The following is a 26,646-nucleotide window of genomic DNA, read 5'->3' as shown; positions in this document are numbered from 1 at the left end:
CTTTCAGCATCAACTTAGATGCAGTAGAAAATCACGCACATCTGCCGATGAGAGTATTCGAAATCTTTATGAGGAAAGACAGGAGGATGGAATTGTACACAACTAAAAATGATTTTTTTTCTGAGAAAAATATGGCTATACCGAATTCCCAAATAATATTACAATACTATAAGGTTATTGATGTTTATTATGGGTCAGAGCTGTAGCTTAAGTAAATGTTTTATAGCCGTAAAATAGTTATTTATGGTTGAAAGCCTGTATGTTAAATACACAGCCGACCACTGTAATACATCACAGTGGAGCCTTTTTCAGCATAACGTGGAAAAAGTCTCCCTTATTTAATACAGATGCTCGTCTTCTACCAGGGGTCAGCAAGCTTTTTGGAAGCTGAGAGCTACTTTTTATTACTGATTGGCGGGAAGGGCTACCATTTTGATGTAGATTTCTAAAACAACTTATGTAATCACTACATTGTTAACATGTTGTATTTATTAGGCATCATGTCAGCCACTAAAACATTATGTCAGAAATCAGCTTTTTGATAGGAAGATATCAAGCAAGGACAAGGCAAATCAACGTAGCGGACCAGTTCAAGTTTTCCATCTAATATGCTATGATAAATCCACTACCAAGGCCTTCTTTAGGTTTTTATCAGATATTTTTTGTTAAGATCCCAAACTGTCTGTAGATTCAAGTTCCTTATCACGAGTTGTTGCGCATGTAGAGGAACATTAATACATTGAACCGTATACCAAGAAAAAAAAAGACAAGCACTCGCTGTCCCCTTTTCCCCAACAGGAATATATTTATTGAAAACATTTTTCAAGTGATAAAAAGATGGCTGATTAACAGGAAAAACTTAGTCTGCAAGCGTGACCCTGATGATGTAGTCATCGTTGCACAAGCTTCTCATTAGAACTTTCCTATATTACACTCTTTGTACAGCACAAAAATAGATCAATGGTAGCTAGGATTATATTGTAAATATACATTTGCAAATAGACTTCGATATCTTTTCTTTAAAAAATAAAAATAAACGTAGTACAGGTACCGTTAAGGGAATGACACGTGTAAGGCAACTGAGGAGCAGCAGGCTGTGCTGCGTTTCGATTTTTTTTCTCGTCTTGTGGATTCCTAGCGAATCGTAATTGTTTTTTTTTTTCCATTTTAAGCTGAATGATCAATGAAAGTGACGCAAAACATGCTCCCTCCTACTGGCACTTGAGTGTTTTTCTTTTTCTCAATATTTCTTGTTAGCTGCTAGCAACTACAACCTGTACAAATTCTTGCATAGCAAAAGCAGCTGATGGATGCCAGCTACTTCCCCCCCTCATTCTTCCCGAAACTATCCCTTTACAGTCGAAGAAGGGTGTCGAGCGGGCGTCATGCTCCTCTGCTGGCCTCTGTGCAACATGAAAAACAGAATTCAAACACCCCTCTGGGCCTTAACGTTCAGAACAGCGAGAACCAGAGGGGGTGAGTCTCAAACAGGAATTAACACCCCCCATCCACCCCTTAAAACCCTTTGACACCCTTTAAAATCTGAAGCTCAGCAAGTAGACGAGGCATCAGTCAATTGACTTTTGGACTGGCTTCATTTGAGCTCCGTTCGCCTTTGGCACACAGATGCAGTCGTTCCAAGTGCACTCTGGAGCAACTTTCCACAAAATCAAGAAACAAATAAAAATAGAGAACCCACGTTCGTGCATGATAATGCGAGTCTGTCCCACACAATCATTGCTGGCACCCGAAGAAACAAAAACAAGTGTACAAAACGAGGGAATGTGCAGTTGGGAACGCTTATGGAATTTTTTCTTTCGTTTTTGGTCCTCTAACGTTAACAAAACAAACAAAAAAAAAAAATGACGAGGAGTTTCTCCTTTGTTTCAAGTCCACATGGCTGGTGCTTGGTGTGTGTGATTGTGCGTGTGTGTTTGTGGACCTCGTATTCCCCCATCACACTCAAACAGGCCAGGTGTTGAGCTGATGAGTTCAAGTACTGAACTTTGAGGTGAGTTCACCTTCCAACTGGGGGTGCAGGTGGGGCTCCTCGCAAAATGCCTTGGAGGGGAGAAAAAAAACAAGCCACACTCATTCAAGGACAACATTTTCCTGTACTGTGTGCATACAGCAACTAAGCTGCACTGCTTACCCTTGCCACTCTTGCTGGGGTAGACCTTGTTGAAATGGCGATACTCTTCTGGGCGTGGAAGGTCCTCCATGGGGTGGAAGTTGAACTTGGATTCAAAATCATCTAAGGAAAATCAGACAGTGACATTGGCTCCCTTTAAATTTTTAGCACGTAGTTAAGGGACTAGGGCTACAACGATTAGTCAACGTTGTCAACAAATACATTTAACAAAAAACAGTCGACAATAAATTTAGTTGTTTACTATTGTCGGCAAACACTTCTTTCAAACAGATTGATGCCTCTTTATTAATATTATCTCTGCTGATAATCGCTAATGCTCAATAGTGACTCTGCCTTGAGTGCCAACATAAACAGAAATGGTAACGTCAAGATCAAACACACGTACGAAAATTTGTCAAGTTTGGGAGCATTGTGGCCTGGATACGATGAATACAAATTCTACCGTATTTTTAGCACCATAAGGGTCACCAGAATATAAGGTGTAGCCCTTTTGTAATATATTTTTTATACATGAGGCGCCCCAGACTATGGAGCACATAAATTTGAGACTTCAAGATCCTCAGAGGGTACAGGTGCATCTTAATGCATTGCATTAATATCTATCGCCATCTCAGATCAAAAAACATTGAATGCAATGGGAATTGAACCCAAGTAGTTGCGGTGAGAGGGCTGACATGTTATCACCAGACCACCAGTGGTACAGTTAACACACGAAAAGGTATTTAAGCTTTTGTCGTCATCACACCATTTTTACTCACAGCGCCGCATAACCGATTTGCATAGTGATTTCTGATAAGTTAAACAGGCTCTCCCTTCTTAAAGTGTGCATAAATAACTTATTAGTTTAATCTGTATATGTAGGTAAAAAGAGCTTAAAGCTCGGAGGGACTGTTTTACCCATCAGAATGCACTGTGCAAATCTGAGAAATGGGGAGACTGTTTAACTTATCAGAATGCACTATGTAAATTTATAAAAAAATAATGTTAGAGAAAACAGTCTAGAAATAAAATACTACAAAATGTATTTTATGAACGTATAAAAAACTGAAAGGTTATTGACGCACAGGTGAAGAAGTGAAGCTAATGAACAGAATGCTCTATGCAAATCAGTGTTGTGACACAGTGAGTAAAAATAGTGTGATTAAGTAAGGCCTTGTCGAATGCTTATGTACTATAATTTGAACCGTTTCAGCAATCTCACTGCAATTACTTGGGATTGATTTCCGTTGCATACAATGGTTAGCTATTTAGGTCTGTGATGTTAATCGATTTTAATCAATTATTGCTCAGATACGAATCACCTATCAATAATTACCATATGTAGTTCCTATCTTGTCCACTGTATTCTGCGCCATATAAGGCGCATTAGGAACACTTTCAGATTTCTGGCCAAATTAGGGTTGTTTGGTGTGCCTTATAGTCCGGGAAATACGGTACGCGCAGTGTTTGCCAAGCAGACCTCCAGTATCATGGCATCAGTCCAGCAACACAAAAACATTTAAAGGGGATGTCGGACAGTTGAACGAAACAGAACCAGACTCACCATAGTAAGATTCAAGTAAGGTTCAAGCCACTACGGTTTTGTTGACATGCATTATACATCTTATATGCGTATATCTAATCTTCTAGGTAAGTCCCAATTTGTGTGTGTGTTCGCAAATGGCTTATAGGCTCCAAAACGGCTGAACTGATTTGTGTGAAAATTTACTCAGTTGTACTTTAAATAACTGGGAGTGCTTTTAGCTAGATTTTGTGTCAAGCCACCCTAATAAATACGGACAAAATCGATAAACATATGCTTTCGTCTACAAGCGGCTCTGGAGCTGTATGCGATCATGCGGCTCCCTGGCGCCTTTTCAACTTACCACGGCCCCAACAACCTCGCCCAAGTAAAATGCCTGGCAATGCCAAACCTGAGCCATTATGCTTGTTTCGCTATAAAAGAGAGCTTGAGCATTATGACTGTGCCTAAAACCTATTTGAAAGTAAATGCATGCAGTCCAAAGAACTTCAGTTGTTAAATGTTAAAAATGACAAACGTCAGTTGATAAAATCGTTAGATTTTAAACTGTTTAGAATTGTTAAGTACTTTTGTTGCAGATTTTGCAGTAGACCACTGAATGTTCCCTACAAATGCAAATATTTGTTTTATTTACTGTTCTTGGTTTAGAGGGATAAAACAATACTTAAATATTTATGTATTATTTATTTGCCTGTCCCTAAAAAAAGGGCAGATGTTTATTTATGGATTTACCAAGCAGTGTGCATAATTGGTTTTAGATTTTTATTGAATTTTTGTATAAATCCGCAGTCAGTTCAATAAAATATGTATTTTTTTGTTTATTATCATTTTAGACGTAATCAAATCAATATCATGCTAAATTTAAGAAAAAATGTAATGATTATCCAATTAGTCGACTAATTGTTTCAATAGACGACTATTAAAATAGTTCTTAGTTGCAGCCTTATCGTTGACACCAACTGAAGTTAGACAAGGACTCACCCAAGATGGACTTGGAAGGGGTGGAGACTGTGGAGTGACCGTTCCGAATGGGTGGAGGCGGGGGTGGCGGGCCGGCGGGTGTGCGGGAGGAAGATGACGAGGAAGAGAATGAGGGCGGTGGCGGAGGTTTGGCCCCTCGGCCCGTGGGTTCAGAGGGGGCCGAGCTGTGGCCGCGGTACGGTGGCGGTAGTGGTGGAGCGTCCCGGTTGCCGTTGCGAGCATTGGACAGGGGCACCTGGGGGGCTAGGCAGAAAAGGGGTCTTTGTAAGATGTTAAAGTAAAATTAAGCCTTAGAAATACTTAACAAGTGATGGGTTGATTTGAAACCATTATTTACTGTGTTTTCCACACAATAAGGTGCGCCCATTATAAGGACAACACACCCCAAAATAGTCTTTTTGTGTTTTTTCATATAAGGCGCGCTATGAGGTGCATGTAATTAAAATCACAGTAAAGGTTAGGTTTACACAATTTAAAAAAGTGCCGTATTTGCGCAGTGATTAATCCGTCGGAATATATCATGGATTACAATTGCATACAATTGTACAACATTGAAAGCATCGGGAATCATGGAGGCATGGAGTGTGTCGAATCTTATCCACTAGACCACATGGAATTTAGAACCAAATACTGGCGTTAACAATTGGCCAGGCCGCGAAAATATTGTCAGACATCAAACCTGTCTGATACAGCTGACTCACAAAGTCATTACAAAGTGCACGGGATGCTGAATTTAATAACGATAAAGGCATTGTTGGAAGTCATTCTGAACTGAATAAAGAAAATGGCATTTTAAGAAGTATATCACGTCGTCCAAAGAAATGGACAAATAAGTGCTTGGCCGCACATATTTAGAATGTGTATCACCTATAATGTTTAGTTTGAGCTGAGAAAAAGTGAAACAACATTCTATCTATTCTAACATATTTGGTACTGATACTAAAAATAGCGCGATAATGAGATAAGACCTAATGCTTTATCATGTGTTGTTTGTATCCAGAGTGGTCTAGTCGATATGATTCGGTGCTTTCCCTGCTGTGATCTAAGTTCAATTCCAGTTGCATTCTACCATAAGCACCTATGAAAATACTATCCGTGTCCCTAAGGAACTGGTGGTTAGAATTTGGTTCCCTTATCACAACTACATTATTTGATCTCTGTTGCGACTGTTATTCTCCAACTATGGTCAGCAATGAATTGTATCGACTGATGAATAATTGCACAAGTATTATTATATTTCCAGGTTTGTCCACATACAAGGCTCACTGGTTTATAAAGCGTACCAGATTATATAGCACACCGGATTGTAAAGCGCAAGTTCCAATTTTTGGCCAATTTTGGTGCGCCTTTTAGTCTGGAAAATATGGTAATTTTAGTTGACGTGTTAATACTTAGGAGAGGCCTTGATGTGGTGGACAACGATTAAATGGAAATTTGAGACGGAAAAGCAAAAGGTTTAAGTGTCCGAATAGTATTGCAAATGTGCATGTTTACATAACTATAGTGGATGTGTGAGGAAAATGGTGATTGTTACGAGGAATGCGGAACAACCAGAATTCTTCTAGCCCCTGGTAGCAGCAGGGACATATGCAGATTACATATGAAACAAATCAAATCTGGTGCGGATGAGAATTTAAAATTTTTCCGTTCATAAAAAATAGTTATAACAATCTTACATTGCTCTCTTTGTTCAACAAAACAACACGTCAACTTGTTTAAACTTGTAGAAAAAAACTCAAACTTTTTGCCAAGCCTAATTTGGTCTTTTCCAAGTATTCTCACTAAAGTTTAATGACTCCAATGTTAAAAAAAACATATGAAAGGCTGGGAAAACATTACCAAAGAGGAATCACATCTTTGGTGTACGTAATTTGTATTTATGTCTTGGAACAGTTATTTAACGAAAATCAAACAGATATGACATCCCAGTCAATAGCCTAACACAAAAAAAAAACCCCTGAATAATTAGTCACTTGAAGCTATGCTATTAAATCAGCTGACACCCCTTGTTAGAAAGTTTCTAAGCATTTATGACAATACTCTTTGTAATAATAATGTATTTTTAATTGAAATAGTTGCACAACTTGGCCTTGTGTTGTTTCTACCTGAGATATAGCTAAAAAATGGCATTTGTGTATGGGTTTTATGTATTACAGATAAAAATGTGTACAGCTTTTACTTAGCCAATAAATGTGTGACATTAAATATTGGAGCACTTGTATGTTTAGAAATTACAGATTTCCACATGATGAACCCACCCCATAATCATATGCATTTTCTACAAAATGTATTTGTCAATGTTATGCACACAAAAATATAACAGTATTGTACCCTTATAGTTCTTACTGACAAAGTATTGACTTATAATGTGTTTATTTTTTTCTCTAAATATTGCATGCAGTTAAAAAAGTTATCGATTATTGTTTTTCAGAAGCAGGAATTTAAGTCAAGTAGAAGTCTCAAAGGGCTGCACGGACCACAGACTATTATTATGATCTAAAACCCACATAACGGCAAGGAGTGTTATCTTGTTCTTATTTATTTAATGAACAGTATTATTTATTTTGTGGCTTTTGTTTTGTGAAGAATCCAGAGAGGGTTATTTGGCTGTTATTTATTTCATTGATGGCATTACTTATTTTCTGACTTATGTTCTCAGAAGAATCCAGAAGTGTTAATTGATTGTGGTTTTCTGGAAAATATTACATTTTACATTTAGGCACTGCTGCAATTGTCATGTCAAGTTAATTGGTCAGGCTGGATCAGGCTTTAATACCCATGGGCCTTGGTCGGGTTTTTTAGGCCCGATCTTACCTCTAAATTGGACTGGTTACTTAAAAGGAGTGTGTAATATTTAGTGCCTCCTACTGGTATAAACACTTTCTTAGGTAAAAAAAACAAACAAGGCATTGGTTTGAATACCAGGCAAAAATACATAAATTATTAAACTAATGTTAATTTGTATAAAACATAATGATACATCAAGAAATCTGTATTTCTTCTGGGGCAGCAGTGGCTCAGGAGGTAGCGGGCTCGTCTTGGGATCAAGAGATCGCAGTTCGAATCCCGGCTCCTTCGTGTTACATGTCGAAGTGTCCTTGGGTAAGACACTGAACCCCTAATACCCCCAATAAGCAGGTTAGCGCCTTACATGGCTGCACGGCCGCTATTGGGAAATGTGAAGCACACTGTAAAGCGCTTTGGGAAGTCTTGACTTGAAAAGCGCTATATAAATGCAGATTTTATTTGATTCTATATAGTGGAATCCACTAATCCGTGTTTGTCTTTTTGCTTGCTTTGGCACTGGTTTTTATTCGCAATTGACAACAGTGGTCAAATATTACACACTGCAGCTTCAAACCAATAACAATGCAGGTCATTTATGAGGATAGTACCCAAGCAGCTAAGAGACGGTACAGTTTGGGTAATACATGCAATAATTGCATTGTTTAAAATATGTGAAAAAAATAATTTCATATGGTGCTGATATAAACACTTTACCTGATTAAAGATGTAATGTATTAATAGTTGTAGGATTTTAACAGTTCCCAGTGGGAAAAAAAATAGTTATTGTGCATTCCCTCTTGGAATATTGATCCATCTTATCTTCTGCAAATGCGCGCCTGAGATTTTATAATTGCATTTTTACCATTTAAATGTGTTTGTTACTTTTGTCTGATTTGTGATATTTTTGTCAAAGACGTGAAATAGTGTTGCGGAAAAATCATTGCATTTAATTTAGAGAGCCTTATGGTCTAGCTCAGCAGTTAGGAACCTATGGCTTGTGATCCAGATATGGCTCTTTTTATGAATTAATATGGCTCAGAGATAAAATTCTAATTGTGAAAATTAATTCCAAAATGTTCCACATATGACTTGCTGAATTTTGTCTTAAAATATATAATATGGTTATCTCAAATACACAAAAAAATATATGTATTTGCTTTTATGGCTATATGGGTCAAAAAGGTTCATGACCTCTGGTCTAGATTTAACCTGCATTAATCACTTCCTAAACCATGAAAGCGTTTGTAGTACAGACTTTTTCCAAACACTGAATTGTTTTTGCATTTGGTACCTGCTCTCCGTCCTGGCGGCTCCCTAGCGGGGGGCGGCGGTCGGCTGACCTGCAAAGACGGCGATGAGGATGGTGGGGGTGGCGGGGCATGATTGCGCCCCTGTGCCGTGTGCTTCTTTGTCAGCGAATTGTGCCTCTGTGGCAGCTCAGGAGCACTACCGTCAATTTGGGACGGACCGTTCGAGACTGCGGTGTGCACCCTGTAAGGCGGCGGTGGGGGCGGTGCTGCGGACCCACCGGTGGGGGGCCGACTGGAAGATAGGGCATTTTTGAGCGCGTTTGAAGGAGTGGGACCTCGGTTGGGTGTGGGAGGTAACGGCTTCTGTGCCGAAGATGAGGGAGCGTTGGCGCGGCCGCGCTGGTCGCCTCGGTTGAAAGGTGGCGGCGGTGGTGGGGCTGACGTGCTGTGCTTCATGCCAATGCCTGAAGAAGAGCTGCTGCTGGTGTTGTTGGGGGCGCGAGTAATGTCGGGCAGGGAGGGCCTGTGTGATCGGTTGGGCTCTGGCGGAGTAGGTGAGGCTGAGCGGCCCGATGGAGGGCGAGGTGCTGACGGTCTGGATCCTGGCGGTTTCAGGGCTGACCTGCCTACTGAGCCGCCCGATGAACCATCTGGGAGACGCAGGTCACAATACTTAAGTCAGGAAACAGTTAATTATTGGATGGAATTGACGTAAAAATAAATTTCAAATAACTAAATACAAATGTACACCACAAGTGCAGATTGAACAGTGATGGGAGTAAAGCGTCACAAAGGAACACAATTACTTCTCTCAATAACAAGTATTGTTACACGTTAATAATAACATTTTTAAAACTTAATTGTCTTGACAACATTGTGTGTTATTCTGCAACTTTTAAAAGCAGATCAAGAATTATGTCTTCAACTGTTTTGACTGTTGTTTCATCGCTTTTCAAAGTGTCAAATAAAACTACATCCACCAGCAACCGAATGCTGATTATAATAAGCAGGAAGGCAGCGCATGTTTATGTCTTAATACAAAATACAACTGGATACAGTTACTGTAAATGGGTGCTGAATTTTAGTCTTATTTGTGAAATAAATTTAGCAATACACCAGGTCTGGTGAAAAAAAAACATATTGTACATTATTTAGACACTGAGAATGAAATCTTCAACTGGTTTAATCAAAAGACAAAATGGATGTGGAGGTTTTCGGCGGTTTTCGTTTAAAAGCTCTAAAGATTGCATAAGCCAAGAAATATGAAGTGTTGCTTCCACAGGTTGGCGTACATGTTTTCTTCTATTCATTTTATTATGTGGACGTTTTTGAGCAGTTTTAGGGTGTCAGCTTCAATGTGAGGATATACGGCAATTTGTATAAAGATAGTAACTTTCAGAGTAACACATTACATTTGGTTGTCAGTAATCAGGGGGGTAACACAATTACTTTTTGAATGGAGTAACAGTAAGTAACTATGTTCAGTAACGGTTAATTAATACATTCAATTTTTTGTTTACCTCCAGCTGGTCGCAGTTTTGGCATACCTCCTTGGAAGAGGCCACCCATCCCCATTGGACCACCTCCTCCACCTCCATGGCCTCCTCCAGATTCTATAGAAACACAAAATTGACTTTGATTTGAAAGAAGCGGCCTTGAAGACAAGAGCTTGACTTAGTCGTGGGATGAGCAGAAACTGCCACAAATTACAATCTGATCTATCAGGAAAATGAGTAATTCAAGAATTCCATGGGATAAACCATGTCATTATGACCGACGTATGAAAGTCAGGCACAAACTTGCCAGGTGATTGTTTGACGTGGCCCATTGACTTTGTCCACATTCTTCTTCATGAAAAAGCAACTTCGAGTGTAAAATACTGAATAGTAACAAAAAACAACAATAGTGTTTGCAACGACTGCAGCCAAAAACAGGTCCATCTTGTGGTGGGTGTCAGCCAAGTAAAAATATTTTTTTTACTTGAACATAATTGACAACAAATTAAATAATAACAGTTTATCTCCATACTAGATCAGCATTTAGCTGTGTTTCAGGCTATTATCAGAAAAAACATCAACAGAAGTAGCACAACAATGGTTGAGGTGGCCAAACATTTTCAAAAAAGGCCAGATTTGGTGAGGTAACAAAAATATGGGAGCTAAATAGTCCGGTTAACAGGAAATTATTATTATTTTTTCTCCGTGTGTCAGGGTTGTTTTCTTGTTTTAATTTGGTATATGTCTTTCCCGCAAGAAAAATTAAAATAGACGTAGGCAGTTAAAGCTTCTGCATTAGCCTACTTCTTTTGGTCACATGTTTATACAGTATAATATATCATGGTACTGTACGGCCATTTTGTGCAAAATGACATTGTTTCCTTTTGTTAAATAATGGTTGATGCGGTTTTTGTGTAATGGGCCCATGGGAAAAGCCATAAAAGAACAAACAAACATTTTTTTCATTTCAACTTTTAGGAAACCTGTCTTGCATATGAGACTTTTTCTTAGTATTCTCAAGATGCTTAAACATGGATTGTGGAATGTGACATAAGAAAAAACAAAAATCTTGGTTGGGTCTTCTAATGTGCTGTGGACTCTGGTGGGAAATTTTGAATATATGTTAGTGTATATTTAATATGTTTCTGACCAAGCCTTGGCACATTGCCAAAAGTTCTTCAAATTGTCGATTGCAAAGGCCCTTTATATAAAAGGTCTTAATGAATAATATATATATACAGTGTTCATTTTACCTCTGATAAGTGATGCATGCTCAAAAATCTATGGGTCCCAACAGATATCTATGGGTCCCCAAAATTTAGTGTTATCGAGGTTGAAATTGTAAATCTGCGACAAATATATAATATAAATCTATATATTCATTCAGTTTTAATCATCACAGTTTATTGGTAATACAAATCAGTTATTACTTCAAGATTTTTCAGCTCACAACAATATTGTAGATTATACATAATAATATTGCTGAAATAATTATATTAATCTATATATATATTATATTTTCATTCAAGCACGGCAGCGCAGCGGTTAGCGCGTGTGCGGCACAGTTCAAGTCATGGGAACCTCCTGCGTGGGTTCAAATCCAGCTCCAGACTTCCTGTGCGGAGTTTGTATGTTCTCCCCGTGCTTGCGTGGGTTTCCTCCGGGCACTCCGGTTTCCTCCCACATTTCAAAAACATGCATTTCAGGTGAATTGGCCGGTCCAAATTGTCCCTAGGTGTGAATGAGCGAGTGAGTTGTCTGTCCCCGTGTGCCCTGCGATTGGCTGGCAACCAGTTCAGGATGTCCCTTGCCCACTGCCCGATGATTGCGGGGATGGGCTCCAGCACCCCCGCAACACTACTGAGGATAAGCGGTGCAGCTAATGAGATGAGATATTTTCTAATCATCACAGTTAATTGGTAATACAAAGCAGTTATCACTTCAGATTTTTCAGTTCACAATATTGTAAATTATACAAAATAATATTGCTGAAATATTAGTCTATATATTCATGCAGTTTTAATCATCACAGTAAATTGGTAATACAAAGCAGTTATCACTTCAGATTTTTCAGTTCATATATTGTTTGTGGTCACGCCACAGTTGTAATGCCTTCTCAAGGTCCAATCCATTTACATTCCCCTCATAGCGTAACCAGGAATAAAATTAAGTCAATTTTGGCAGAAAAGTCCTTATCTTGCTTTTGTTTATTTTTTTTCGTCGAGTCGTTCGCTTCAACACACGTGTTTTCCTGGCCTCTCGCGTTTTCCTAGCGATCTTCCAAAGAATTTCTCCGTCGTTTTCTCGTGCCAGAATTATTGCCGTTGTTATCACTTTCGGCATTATGTTTCGACTTATTACTGACACTGAAAAAAATTACCAATTTTGTGTTGATTTTCACCTTAAATCGACGACAACCACCACAACAATGACGTAATCTCGAAGCAACGAGATCTCGTTTGCTGAGATCGCCGTGCAGACGAAAACACAAACCACGAGACCAAAACAACAATGGCGGATCTGCCTAACGAAAAGTTTGGAGTGCGGTAAATCTTTGTTAAAAATAAAAGTAATCGGGTAATATTGACAATTTTGTTTTGAAAAAGTTGCGTCCCGGTGACGCACGTTGATTTGACACTATGCGTCCCCAGCAAAAATGATGCGTCTAGGACGCAGGGACGCGGGCAAACGAGAACACGGTATTTATATATAATGTGTTAGGGCGGGGATAATTTTCAATTCAGCGTGTAAAAATATACTAATAATTAAAATTATGCCCTGCGCACGCACCCGGGTGTCAAGCGACGCTGTTCCAACAAACGAAGAAGAGTCCCGTGGCGTAGTATGCTAGCGATGGGAAAGAGAAAGAAAACTCGTTCAGGCGGACCGTTTTGCTTTAAAACAATGCCCGATCAAAATAATGATAAGGCGAAAGTGATAAGTATGCGTTGCAAAGCTGAATTTAATTGCATCGGAGCACTTCTTCCTTCATGTATCAGCTGAAAGCCAAGCACCCTGGTGCGGTTGTACAGTCAGAGAGCGGACCTCGTCAAACAACTTTGGACCAGTTCGGAGCAAGAGACGGTTGTTCTAGAATGTTTACATAAGGAACTTGAATATTTTGTTTATAGAAGATTTGTCTTTGACACCACAAGCTTTATGAGCTTTTCCTTTACTTGGTATCCATGTTGTTAAAATATTTAAGACAACTTTACATCAAATTTACAGTTCAACAGTGTTGACATAAAGTAATTGAATATCTTATGAAAGCTATCTTTGGCATTACAGTTTGAATGCACGTTTATTGTACTTGGTATAGGCCTATACCATTTGACATAATAAATGTTATCTTATTTTTCTATGCATATTTTTTTCATTTTTACTGCCATTTGTAAAATCTGGATTTTATAAATTAATCACGATTAATTTATGTCAAAACTGAGATTATTCAGTTAATTTATTTTAACCGATTCCCAGCCCTAATATCTAATCTTAACTAAATTCAATTTTTTAAAATTTTGTTTTATGGATCAAATGATAGTTAGCTCTCATTTGATCACATAAGGCTGCGGCTGCATCGGCTCGCTACAACGGGTCAGGTGCAATCGACATTTCGTTCTGTGTACATTGTTACACAGAATGACAATACAAGGAAATTATTATTATTATTATTATTATTATAAGATGCAGGTCAAATAAAGTAGCACAAAACTACAGACCATTTTTTTTTGGGGGGGGGGACTTCAGGTGGCGCAATGAGGTAGACGGCAGCAAGGAAAGTAGCTCTGACAAAAATCACTAAAGAGTAATGTAATACTTACTTGGAGAAAGACAGAAAGGGTACAAATTGTGACTCATATTTAAGAGAAATTCTTCAACAAAACATGGTCAAGAAGGGGAAACTTGTTGAGGAAACGGGCGCTAAGGAGAAAAAGATCGAGGGAGCAGAAGGAATGTCATCGGTCGACGAGGGACGTGACTCGGCCATCCTCCATGAAATCCGTAAATTACGGCAAGAACACACTGAAGCAGCCAGTGAGAACAAGATTGCTATGGCAAGACTGGAAAAAAACATCGAAGAGCTTCTGGAGCGCACTGTGTTGCTGGAGCGGAGGGTGGAAAGCATGGAGGAGCTACATGCTAACACGGAAGAGCGAACGTCAAGACTAGAACAATTTACAGTCTCCTTGCTCCAACAAACCGCCAAACTAGCAACAAAGTGTGAGGACTTGGAGTCGAGATCACGACAGAACAACATTAGAATACATGGCATTCCGGAGGGTGCCGAGAGGAACGACACAATCGGCTTCATAACAAACTTTATTAAATCGAACATTCTGACAACAGGACATATGGATTTGCGCATTGCAGAGCTCAATAGCCTTATTACAAGAGACACATTTGACAGAGATTGAACATAAGAAGCTAAAAAGAGAATGGGTGAACCAGGTGTTCTACGCATCCTATGGTAAAAGAAGGAGAGTAGCAATTTTACTTGGAAAAGGGGTGGCGTTTAAAGTCGAAAAAGAAGTGAATGACAATCTGGGGCGATATATAATGATTATAGGGTCAATGGCCGGTTGGGAAATATCAATAATGAATGTTTATGCACCAATTGAGGAAAAGGGGACATTTTTTCAAGTATTAGCTAAAGTAATAACCAACTGTGCGAAGGGAATGTTACTTATAGGAGGTGACTTTAACACTGTACAGAATGGCAAAGTGGACAAGTATCCTTCAGTACATGGAACAAATACAAAGAGGTCGAGGATGTTGAATAACATAACTAAAGAATTGGGATTGATAGATCCATGGAGAGAGAAGAATCCCCAAACTAAAGACTATACTATCTATTCAAACCCGCATGGCAGCTATTCGAGAATGTATTACTTTTACATTTCAAGACAACATATGCATACAGTAGTAGAGTGTGGTATAGAGAATATTACTATAAGTGACCATTCTCCAATTACTTTGAAACTAAGTTTAGACAATGAACCCCATTTTAGGTATTGGAGGATGAATGTATCTCTCCTCTCAGATAAAAACGTAGTACAGGAAATAAAACGGTGTATAAAAGAATATTTCCAAATCAATGACAACAATGAGGTTTCTCCATCAATATTATGGGAAGGAGGGAAAGATGTAATAAGGGGGAAATTAATTGAAATATCGTCCCGACTGAAACGAACACGCTTAAAGAATCAGAAGGAATTGGAGGATAAGATTAAGGAACTAGAAGAAGAACATAAAAAAAACACCAAATGAATCCAGATTACAGGTATTAAAAACATCCAGAAGCAAATTAGATGAACTTTTGACAAATAAAGCAGAAGGGGCTCTGCGCTTTGTGAATCAGAGATACTATAAATTGGGCAATAGAGCCAGTCGACTGCTAGCCTCCCAACTTAAAAAGGCCCAAACAGATAGAATTATATCACAAATAAAACATCCTATCTCCAAACAATGTTTAGTAAAACCCAAAGGTATAGCAGAAGCATTTGCAGATTATTATAAAGAATTATACAAGGACTCAGAAAATGACTTAGATAACTACACGGCACAAAACTTTTTAGGAAAACTACATTTACCAACACCAACAGGGGGGATACATTAGAAATTATTCGCCCCATTACAAAACAGGAAATACGAGATACAATAAATAACTTAAAAATAAATAAATCACCAGGAACGGATGGATTCCCGGGGGTGTTCTACAAAAGCTTTAAGGAAGAATTAACACCAGTACTGCATAAAGTATTTAACTATGCTCTAACAAAAGGAGATCCCCCCAAATCATGGTCGGAAGCCATCATAACAGTCTTGCACAAAAAAGGAAAAGACCCAATATTGTGTGAAAGCTACTGTATAGACCAGTTAGTTTACTTTGTAATGATCTAAAAATTCTTACAAGCATACTGGCAAAAAGAATGCAGAAATTTATAGCGAAATTAATTAGAAATGATCAAACAGGGTTTATTCCGGGAAGGCAGGGTGCAAACAATATTAGGAGGATACTAAACATAATTACGAGCACAAAATCTAAGACCCAACCCTCTATGTTACTGAGCTTGGATGCACAAAAAGCTTTCGATAGGGTGAAATGGAGCTTCTTACATCAATCACTTATAGCTTTTGGCTTCCCTCAAAAATTTGTTGAATGGGTGAAAAAAATCTATAAAAATCCTAAATCTCGTCTTAGAGTAAATGGTCACTGTTCAGATTTCTTTGATATCAAAAGAGGAGTCCGGCAAGGGGATTGTTTAAGCCCACTCTTGTTTGCAATAAGCATAGAACCACTCGCAGAATCAATTAGACAAAATGAGCAAATAAGGGGGATATTTGATGAAGGAGGAACAGAACATAAAATATCGTTGTTTGCAGACGACCTGTTGGTAATGCTGAAGGAACCTTCGTTATCAATACCACCACTGTTGGAGAGCCTTAAAATATATGGAGAAGTAGCTGGGTATTCAAATAATGAGAGCAAATCAATAGCAATGATGATATCAGGAAAATGTCCAACAGATTTGATTGAAAGATTTGATTTTAAATGGACAAATAAAGGGTTTAAATATTTGGGGGTGACCATTACACCACATTCCACACAGCTGTTTCATGCAAATTATGGAATGTTGATAAAAGAAATAAGGAAAGATTTGGAAAAATGGGAAATTTTGCCCTTAAGTCTTATCGGAAGGATAGAAACAATTAGAATGAACATATTACCAAGACTATTATTTCTGTTTCAATCCCTTCCAATTCTGATTCCGGCATCCACATTTAAAATGTTAAATAAATTGATAACAAAATTCCTTTGGCAAAACAAGAAACCTAGAATAAAATACAAAACCCTGTTAGCTCCTAAAGAAAAAGGGGGCCTAGACCTACCCAATATTAAATATTACTATTGGGCAGCTCAAATTAAAGCACTCATCTTGTGGATTACTACAGACAAAGATACGATATGGGTGGACATGGAGCAGCGATCTTGTCCAAATATGCCTGTGGAATCGTTACCATACATATCAGTCACGAGGTGGAAGAAATTAAAAATCCAGAATGAATGGATTAAGGGAACTAATAAAATTTGGTCAACAATACCAAAAAAAAATTAAAATATCAAGATCTGTGAATAAGGCTACCAAAATAGCGAAAAACCCAGACTTTAAACCTGGGGTTATGGAGGTAGGGTTTCAAAAATGGGCCCAAAAAGGACTGATGTTGATTACCCAAGTATTGGAAGCACAGGCAATGAAATCATTCGAACAACTCCAACAAGAATTTGACCTACCTAGAAATGATTTTTACAAATATTTGCAACTAAGGCATTACCTCCAGAAACACGAGGAATGGGGGAAAATATGTAAGGAGCCAACTAAGGTTGAGGAATTATTAATATCATATACAAAAGGACAATCAATAAAGGGGGTTATATCAAAACTATATAAAGCCCTGAGAATGGATCTCAGTAATGAGGACATGGCAGTTAAGGAAAAATTGGAACGGGAAACTAATGTAGCGATAAAAGACAACGAATGGGAAAAAACATTGAAAGAGGGACACAAAATAACCAACAGCCCGACTTGGAGGGAGTTTGAATGGAAAGTAAAAATGTGATTCTTCTATACACCCTCTATCACTTCAAAATATAAAAATACCTCAAATCTATGTTGGCGTAACTGTGGGGGGGTCGGAGACTTTACGCATATTTTCTGGAATTGCCCTGTAATATTAAATTTTTGGAGAAGTATCCAGAGAGAAATAAAATTAATTACTGGCTGGGAGTAGCGGTTGGACCCAAACGCTTATGTAGTAGGAATTTTGCCAGAAGAATTACTATCTGGTCAACAGAAATATATACTAAGGGTAATGCTTCTGGTAGCAAAGAAAATGATCACAGTGTCCTGGCTGAAACTACAACCTCCTGGCATAAAACAATGGAGAGACAAATTAAAGCAAATGTACATTATGGAAAAAATCACTGCAAGACTTCAACTGAAACTTGACCAATTCGAGAAAAGATGGAAGCCTATCACACAAATTTTACTTGATGTCTAAACACCTCCCCCTATTTATTATGGGTTTTTTTTGTGTATATTTTATATATATATATATATATATATATATATATATATTTCTTTTTGTATGGATGTATTGTATGAACATTTATTCTTATTTTCTATTAATAGTATTTTTTCTTCTCTGTTGTTCCTTCTGTTATTTATGAGTGTGTCAAGTGTATATATTTTGTGTTGATGTAAGATGGTGGAATCAAACCTCTGTCAAAATTGGTGTGAGAAATAAAAAGTTAAAAAAAAAAAAAAAAAAAAAAAAAAACTACAGACCAATAATTGAAAAACTGTGATTCAAGTGAAGAAATACATTATACCAGGCATGTCAAACATAGGCTGGTGGATCGGATCCGGTCCTCCATAAATTTGTGAGTATATCAAAAATTAAGCAAGTCATTTGTATCAAAAGTTATGATTTTTTATTTTTTTTAATAAATTCAAACCAATTGCTCTCTCGAGCCGCGTTGAGTTTGTTTAGCGTGGAGAGTAGGTCTAAGTGTAAAACGGCATTCACTTACCTGTAGAAAGAAACTTGTTAACACATTCGATGCGAAAACATGAAAATATTTTCCCCATTGTTTGTGAATAAATGTGTTGTGTTTAGAAAAGATCCCTTGTCGTTTGTGATTATATGTAGGTTAGGTTACTAGTGTACGCTGAATAAACCGTAATATTAATTTAAAAAAAAATAAAAATTTGGAGTTGACATTCTTTTACTGATGCAGACGCCATGAGAACAGAACCTTTAGATCTTGCCCTTGAGCCAAACTCAATTTGAAATCCCTGGATTTTACAGTCAAAACATTAGGAAATTTACTTCAGGCGGACAGTAGCTCACTTTCAAGAACGGGGGCGCTTCGGTCATTGACAACGCCCACTTTCCTCAGCCGGGCTCCCTTGTGGATGTCAGACAGCAAGGCACCCCTACCCTTGGCCTCTGATGAGTTAAGTTTTGGAGGGGTTGTGTTAGCCTGCCGGAAGAGAGATCGTCATGAGCTAAAGGACTCTCACTGGCAAAGGCAGACTGAGGACTCACTCACCTCAAGAAAAGTTGGGGGAGGCGGTGGAGGGGGAGGAGGAATGGGCATTCTGTCCCTCAGTTGGCACTTTCTACCCCCGTTTCTTCCTTTTTAAGGATGATGTCCGTACTTTAGCGCCTCTGATGCTATATGCTCCCAATCCTAAAGAAAAATAAGAAAAATACAAAATTAAGTACAAAAAGACAACAAAGAGAACAGAAACAGAAATTAGAACATGCTCCAGTGTGCCTTATATGTGAACAAAATTGAAAATGTGCAACCATATATGTGCAATTATTTATCAGTTTATAAATCACTGACCGCAATTGCATAACAAAGGTGGCAACGTGGATCGAACAGGATAGCAATGTTAAGTTTAACGCATCCTAAGAGCACCGCACTAGGGACATGGTTGTTCACAATTGCATAATGTTGGATGCAACTGGAATAGATCAGGGGAGAGCGCCAAATCTTATCCAGAAATGCATTAAGTCTCATCTCATTATTACACTATTTTAGGCACTGTACCATATATGCAGGAATAAAAACACATGACGTGATTAAAAACACAGTATTCAATTTTGATTTATTCTGTTCCGGCTCAAACTAAGCATTGTAACTGACAAATGTTTTGAATATGTGTGGCCATGCGATTATTTATATCTATCAGGACAACCCAAGTACTTCCCACAACGCCGCTCTTTGCCCAGTTCCAAACGACTAAATTACTTCCTGAAAAACCTTTCTCTTCATTCAGTTAATAATCGCTTTGTAAAGATTTTGAGAGTTGGCGATACAATAGCGTATTTTAGTAGTCCCCAACCTTTTCTGTACAATGGGCTGGTTTAATGTCGGAATATTCTCGTGGTCCGGCCCAATGATAACATCAACAATTTCGTACCGTGGCTAAAAATAGTGTGATGATGGCATAAAACCAAATACCTTTTCATGTGTCGTCTGTAACCCTAGTGGCCTAATAGTTGGGATCTGGCGCACATTTAATTGCTGTTGAAAGTGTCGATAAAAATTGTTCAAACCTCATATTGTTAGAATATGATATAATGAAATTGTAAATGTGTTTAATTGCTGTTGGAAGTGTCGATAAAAATTGTTCAAACCTCATATTGTTAGAATATGATAGTGAAATTGTGAATGTGTTTGTGTTTGTTCAAACCCCCGCTGTGACTCGGGTTAAATTCCCATTGTTATTATACTATGTATCTTATGCAACTGTGATCAGGGATAAATTCCCACTGATCAATGAACGCAAAAATATACTTCATTTCTTTCCACAATCCTAGCCCTTTCTGTAGTTTAAATTCTATGTGCCTTATAATGCGGTGCACTTTGTATACAGAAGAAATATCACAAGAGGAATTTTTTTAACCTTAATCTCACAAAGACATTGCATTTAGGTACAATGTAAATATTTTATTTGTAAAGGCTAAAATGTATATAAAACTTTCAGTTTAATTTGTGGGTTGGCCTTACCAAAATATTCATGTTAACGATAGTTTACACATTCCCATTAAAACAATCACAAAAGTAACTAATGTTCTACAATAAATAGGAAATGTTATATATATATGTTATAATATTATATCCTTGCAACATATGCCTATATTTACTGCGAAGTATTGAAGACCCTTAATATTTTATAAAGACAAATTGATTCACTTGATCAAGCCATGTAATTTTTCCACATTTAAACAATAGAAAATCTCATACTGGCTCTAAATACTTAACCCTGAAAGAATACTCCAACGTCAGTTCGGGCCAGTATGATAGTAGCCGTTGTAAAAAGCCTGAGCTTGAGACCACGCTTTGAATAAATCAAATGGCTTTTTCCTGCTGGCCATTCAATTGCTAAAGCTGCAGCATGTGACTCATGTGTGCATTGACTGACTAACAAAACTCAGTTCTCCCGCATCTACCCAAACAGGTTTTCTTTCCTGTTGCTTCACTGCGGAATCCAGCCAAGCGAGCTGGCGAATGCACAACGATGCGTCCGCTCAAGCAGAAACTTTCTTGACGAGTCAAGACAGGACGAGGGAAGGCACTCTACAACCTTCGGGCACTTTATTTAGTTTTGTTTTACTTTCAATATCAACAAATGAACTGAAAAGTAGTCTTATGTCTGCTGTTGTCACAGCAAGGGTACTTTTGGACAAATGTATCTCCAAAACGGAAGCTCTTTAAATGTTTGTCAATCGCATTGACAACTTAAAGATTCCTGTTAAACATTTGAAACAGACCCATGTTGCAAAAAAGCATCAATCCATCATCCATCCAGAAAATAAGTTTCAAATAATGGCTTGTTTGGAAAATGACAGTACATAAAACAGTCCTTTCAAAATGAAAAGATTATAAAATCATTTTTAAGATTATGTTTGAAATAAAACTTTTTAAAGATATGCACATTAAACAATGAGCCTACTTTTATAATTTTCTCTTTTTTCAAGTGATAACGATGTTTATTGATGTTTCAATTGCATTTCTTTTACGTTTTTTTTTTTAAATTTCCCACCAAATGACTGAAAATGAGATTACAATTTCTCAGGTGACAGTTGATCATGGCTCACCTGTTGCTGATCTTGGATTAATAGTTACACTAGCAACTTTTATCTCACTTTCACTCAAACTTAAGGAGCAGACATTATTTTGAAACTCACATTCCATAAACATAAGTTTAAAAATAATACTCTGTTTAGATTAGTGGGGAATCTGCAACATATACATAATATTCATGTTAGGAACTGTTTTGGGTCATGTGATGTCCAAGGTCTTGTTCAAGTTCAAAAGAACAATTACAATATGTTCTGATCTTCTAAACTGATCTTCTAAACTATTGGAGATCATTTGAACTATCTCGGATAATTTTAATATTGAGATGAAGTTCCTTATTTTCTGTAAAAAATATATAAAAACAAATATGTCATACATTCTGGATTATTATCAACTGAAATATTGGATTAAAAATTGTTTTAATCTTGATGATTCTGGCATAAACTCAAATACCCCATCTTAAAATGTTAGCCTGCTGAGATATAGTTTTTAAAAGGTGAAAACAGAAACACCATTGTTTTTTAAACAAAATTCAGCAGGCAAACCCAGGCAAACACTTGCACGAAAACCTAGAACAACATTGTGTTTTATGTTGTGTCAACATGCTTGTCAACTACTTAAACTACTTTCATGTTAGCAGAATGATAGTAAAAGAAACATATTTCCCCAAAACCACTGATAAGCTAAACTCAGATGACTGAAAAGGCCTGATAACAAACCAGATTTTTTTAATAAGGTCCATCATCAGAGGGAAACATCCAAGACATGCTAACCAAGTACCCTTGATGAGCCAAATTGTTTCCGTCTTTCATCATTCATATCCATCCATGCCTTTTCCACTCCGCTTATCCTTACTAGGGTCACGGAGGTGATAAGAGTCTTAGCAGCCATTTTCAGGCAGTGGGCAGCAGACACCCTGAACTGGTTGCCAGACAGTCGTAGGGCACAAGGAGACAGACATACAGTACATCCATTTACATGCTCATTGACACCTAGGGACAATTTGGCCTGACAAATTAACCTGACATGCATGTTTTGGAATGTGGAAAGAAACCCACAGAGGCGTGGGGAGAACATGCAACTGGAATCAAACCCTGGACTTCCGCATTGAGGGGATGCACTCTGACCTCCCAGCTGCTGTGCTCCTCTGAAAGATTAATAAATCTAATCATTTTATACAGCTGTGTTTCAGAAGGGAAACATGTAATAAATAAAATGTTTAATATTTCCCCATATCTTTATTATTGATGCATTGGATTTTTGGTACTTCAAAATTTCCTGCCGAAAATAAAAATCATCAAAAATGAATTTGTGGTTTAGGCCTGCAAAAAAAAAAAAAAAAAAAACAGACAAAAACAGAATGAAGAAAACGCTCTTGGAAAAAAAACGACGTGACAACGTCACGTCAAACAAGAGACCAGCCTTGTGATTTTGGCCTCACCCGGGGAAAGTTTCTGCTTGACACGACTACCTTTTTTTATTTGCCACGCAAGAAAGGAGTTGGAGAACAGTGCCAAGCGACTTCCAACAAGATAATTTATTAGAGAAGCACCAAAATATCTTCACTAATTTTCGGGAGAAAATTAGCAAAATACATTTTCATTTTAGGTCAGAAAAGAAAAAACGAAACAGGGCTCCAAAAGAATGATGATATGATGATGTCAGAATAAAGGTGAGGCGAGCAAACCTCGCTTTCACTTGGACAAGTTAGTGCACGACACAGCAGCTTATTTTTCATTTTGCACACGAGAAAGAAGGTGATGAAGCGAGCTGAAAAAAAGAGCTTTCCATTTTTTTGCCAACAAGACATTTTGTTAGACATTTCAGTGTATCTTGGCTTTTTGTTTTTGTTAAGCGCTAGCTAATGTTGGCTAATTGTTACATGCTACCTCTACAGAGCTAACTTAGTTCAGTTGATTATTTTGTATTGTTAAAGTACATATATATTTTCTAAATTGTACTCATTTTCCTTAATTAATTCCATTTTCAAACAGCTTATCCCTACTAAGGTCGCAGGAACACTGGAGCCAATCCGAAATGACTTATGAATCAACTTGATTTAAGGGACAAAGACCAGAGAAAACCTGAAATTTATTATTCTATTTGAGAATTTTGGGTCGGGCTTACGATCTTACCTCTACTCAATTGGGTATCGTTAACACATAGTTTAAAAGTTGAATGTAGATTATTTTTTTCTATTAAGGACCCATCAAAAACACTCCACCTAAAAGTTGTAGTAAGATTTAAATATACCATACTTGAGCCGTTAATGGGACATATTTTCTGCCAACTGTTTGTGTGCATAGTATGTAGAAGGGAAGCAAGTGACTGTATTTTGCATCAAGAATCAGATTTCACCTAAAGAGTCATACAAGCAAAAATACAAAAAAAATGTTTGAATCTGCTTCGCATGCACCAAAATCCGCATTAAATCACCCGACTCTGGAATGCCACAGAGAAACGTGCAATGGTTAAATTTGATCTCCGAGCCATAGGTACTCATGAAGGGAGCCATAGGTTCCTTGACCCCAGCCTTACTGTATCGGTGTATATCTTTAGTGTTCTTAAAGCCCCAATGTGTAATATTTGACCACTAGCTGGCACTGTTTTGGTGCGAGCGAGGGCCAGTGCCTTAGAGCACAGCGTAGTGGCATCCTGATGGAACTTCGTGAGGATTCCACTGTGTAAAAGACATACAAATTTCTCAACTTATTTTTTATTTTTTTTGTCAAAAAAAAAAAACACTGGTATGATAGTCCATGTATTTTAGCGAGGTGTTCAAAACAATGTTGATTTTTTTTATTTACTGAATAAAAGTTGTTTTGTACAACATTGAGGCACTAAAAATTACACACTGTCCATTTAAAAGGTGGACACAAGTCTAGTCGCCCCCTGCAGAGGAGACGAGTGTCTGCAGGGATGAAATACTCACGGAAGTCGTTCCTTTGACACGTTCAACTAACCCATCGCACTTTGAGCCTGCATTTATCTCTCATGACCTCGTTTAAGAAGAAGAAAACAATAAAAAGAAACACTGCGGGGTACAATTGGCTGACTTGGAGGGCGCCCCAAGCTTTCTCCCTGTTGGCCAAATCAGTCACATTCAGGCTACATGATTCATATATAAATGCCATTCCGTTACATTTAATCAAGATTAAACAGTTGAAACTACTTCGAGTACGGACGACATAGTGTCAATGGATAGCTTCAAGGCAGATGCAGTTTAAAAAAAAAATCATGTACTCACCAAACTCGACGTAGAAGCGGAAAGGTGACGTTGCCCAAAAAACATGAACAGGAAAAATTCACCTTGTGTCAAATTCCCCCCCAAAAAGTTGACAGGCCGCTGGCAAGACAAGAAAAAGCCACCAGCACGGCAACCGAGATTAACGACGCCCAGCTACGCTTCACGCTCCACGGTCAGATGCAGTTAGCCCGATGGGCTAATCATCCGTAGTTGTCTATAGTTGCAGCTACCAGGTGAGCCCTGAAGCTAACGTGCTAAAGTGAAGCTAACAGCTTAGCATTTAGCTGTTTACTTTCAGCTGATAGCGACCAGCAGCGTCAGGTTCGAGCGACGACTTGTGTCGTTTGTATAAAGATGGGTTCTACCCTTTTAGAGAGACTTCTTCACAGTTTGTCTCTGAAAAAGAAAAGTTTTAAGCGCACCGTTGACGCAGTGACGGACCCATTTCTTCTTGCTGGTTTAGCTAATGCGCTCTCTTCTTCAAGCAGCAGACTCCTCAGCAAGCCCGGAAACAAACCAAACCAAAGCAGCCAGCCAGCGAGCGATACAAAATGGAGGGGAGGCAGCTATGCTCGCGGTGCGTTCAAGAACCATGGACGATTGATGGTTAGAAATATGTATTCGGGAGTTTTGCAGACTTGCATAGGAGGCTTAATCCTAATTAGGATACATCATTTTATATTAATATTGCTGATTATCATTGTTAGTCATTTCCTATTTTAGTTGATCAATACAATGGTAGTTTGCACTGTATGTATGACTATGTTTCAGAACTCGTCAGGTTTGGTTTGAAATGTATATTAAACTGTTACATTTGCACCTTACGGATAATTTATAATAAATTCAAGCAAACTGGGAAGATATCTTGTTGACGGTAGTACCAACGACGCCTTCGCTTTTCTCCCAACTGGTTATTTGTCGGGCAGCATGGCAGCGCAGTGGTTAGTGTGTGGCACAGTTCTGAGGTCATGAGATTGAACCTCCTGTGTGGAATTTGCATGCTCTCCCCGTGCTTGCGTGGGTTTCCTCCGGGCGCTCCGGTTTCCTCCCACATTCCAAAAACATGCATGTCAGGTTAATTGACCAGTCCAAATTGTCCCTAGGTGCGAATGAGCGAGCGGATTGTCTGTCCCTGTCTGACCTCATGACTGGCTGGCAACCAATTCAGTGTGTCCCCTGCCAACTGCCCGAAGATGGCTGGGATGGGCTCCAGCACCCCTGCAACCCTACTGAGGATATGCGGTGCAGATAATGGATGGATAGGTGGTTATTTGTCGTTCGCGAACGGTTTATAAACTGGCTCTTTGAAGCGAACAACGGGAGCCGACTCCCAGATGTTTTTAATTTAATGTTTTTTTCTATTGAAGTGATTGGTTATCTTAATGTCCAGAGGAGAAAGAGTACAATACAGGGACACAAAGAAAAGTTAAAAAATAAAAAAGTCAAAGCAAGAAAATATTTACATTTGCACTCGAAGCACGTCAACTGAGTTGTTAGCGCTTCCGCGGCATAGTTTTAAATTCATGGGTCCAAATCCAGGAACCAGCCTTCC

At 38.2% G+C, this 26,646-nt stretch overlaps 1 protein-coding gene across 2 annotated transcripts; it reads right to left on the bottom strand.

Moving 5' to 3' along the window:
• Window positions 1-780: 780 nt before the first annotated feature.
• On the bottom strand, window positions 781-25,655 carry LOC148361576 (WAS/WASL-interacting protein family member 2-like). Of its 2 annotated transcripts, none has more exons than XM_088342300.1 (8): window positions 25,095-25,655; window positions 19,304-19,444; window positions 19,102-19,234; window positions 10,213-10,305; window positions 8,734-9,342; window positions 4,656-4,898; window positions 2,153-2,254; window positions 781-2,061 (listed from the first exon to the last, which is right to left on the bottom strand). In XM_088342300.1, exons 2-8 carry the CDS (start codon window positions 19,349-19,351, stop codon window positions 2,018-2,020), a joined length of 1,272 nt encoding a protein of 423 aa, XP_088198426.1. In that variant the 5' UTR covers window positions 19,352-19,444; window positions 25,095-25,655; the 3' UTR covers window positions 781-2,017. The 2 variants fall into 2 exon arrangements, with proteins under 2 accessions (XP_088198426.1, XP_088198427.1); XM_088342301.1 differs by having other exon boundaries at window positions 25,517-25,650.
• Between the last annotated feature and the right edge of the window lie 991 nt (window positions 25,656-26,646).

This window comes from Urocampus carinirostris, chromosome 8, assembly GCF_059441175.1.
Source record: "Urocampus carinirostris isolate Australia breed hairy pipefish chromosome 8, RoL_Ucar_1.0, whole genome shotgun sequence".
Taxonomy (NCBI): Eukaryota; Metazoa; Chordata; class Actinopteri; order Syngnathiformes; family Syngnathidae; genus Urocampus; species Urocampus carinirostris.
Note: the sequence above shows the minus strand (reverse complement) of the source record. Positions and strands in the feature narration are given on the sequence as shown.

Bases quoted from the DNA above. Each gene is read 5' to 3' on its own strand.
- LOC148361576 (XM_088342300.1), bottom strand. From the start codon at position 19,351: ATGCCCATTCCTCCTCCCCCTCCACCGCCTCCCCCAACTTTTCTTGAG. The intron at 19,235-19,303 runs GTGAGTGAGTCC...CTCTTCCGGCAG, and splicing joins CTCCCCCAACTTTTCTTGAG to GCTAACACAACCCCTCCAAA. The intron at 2,255-4,655 runs GTGAGTCCTTGT...GATTTTCCTTAG, and splicing joins CCCTTCCAAGTCCATCTTGG to ATGATTTTGAATCCAAGTTC.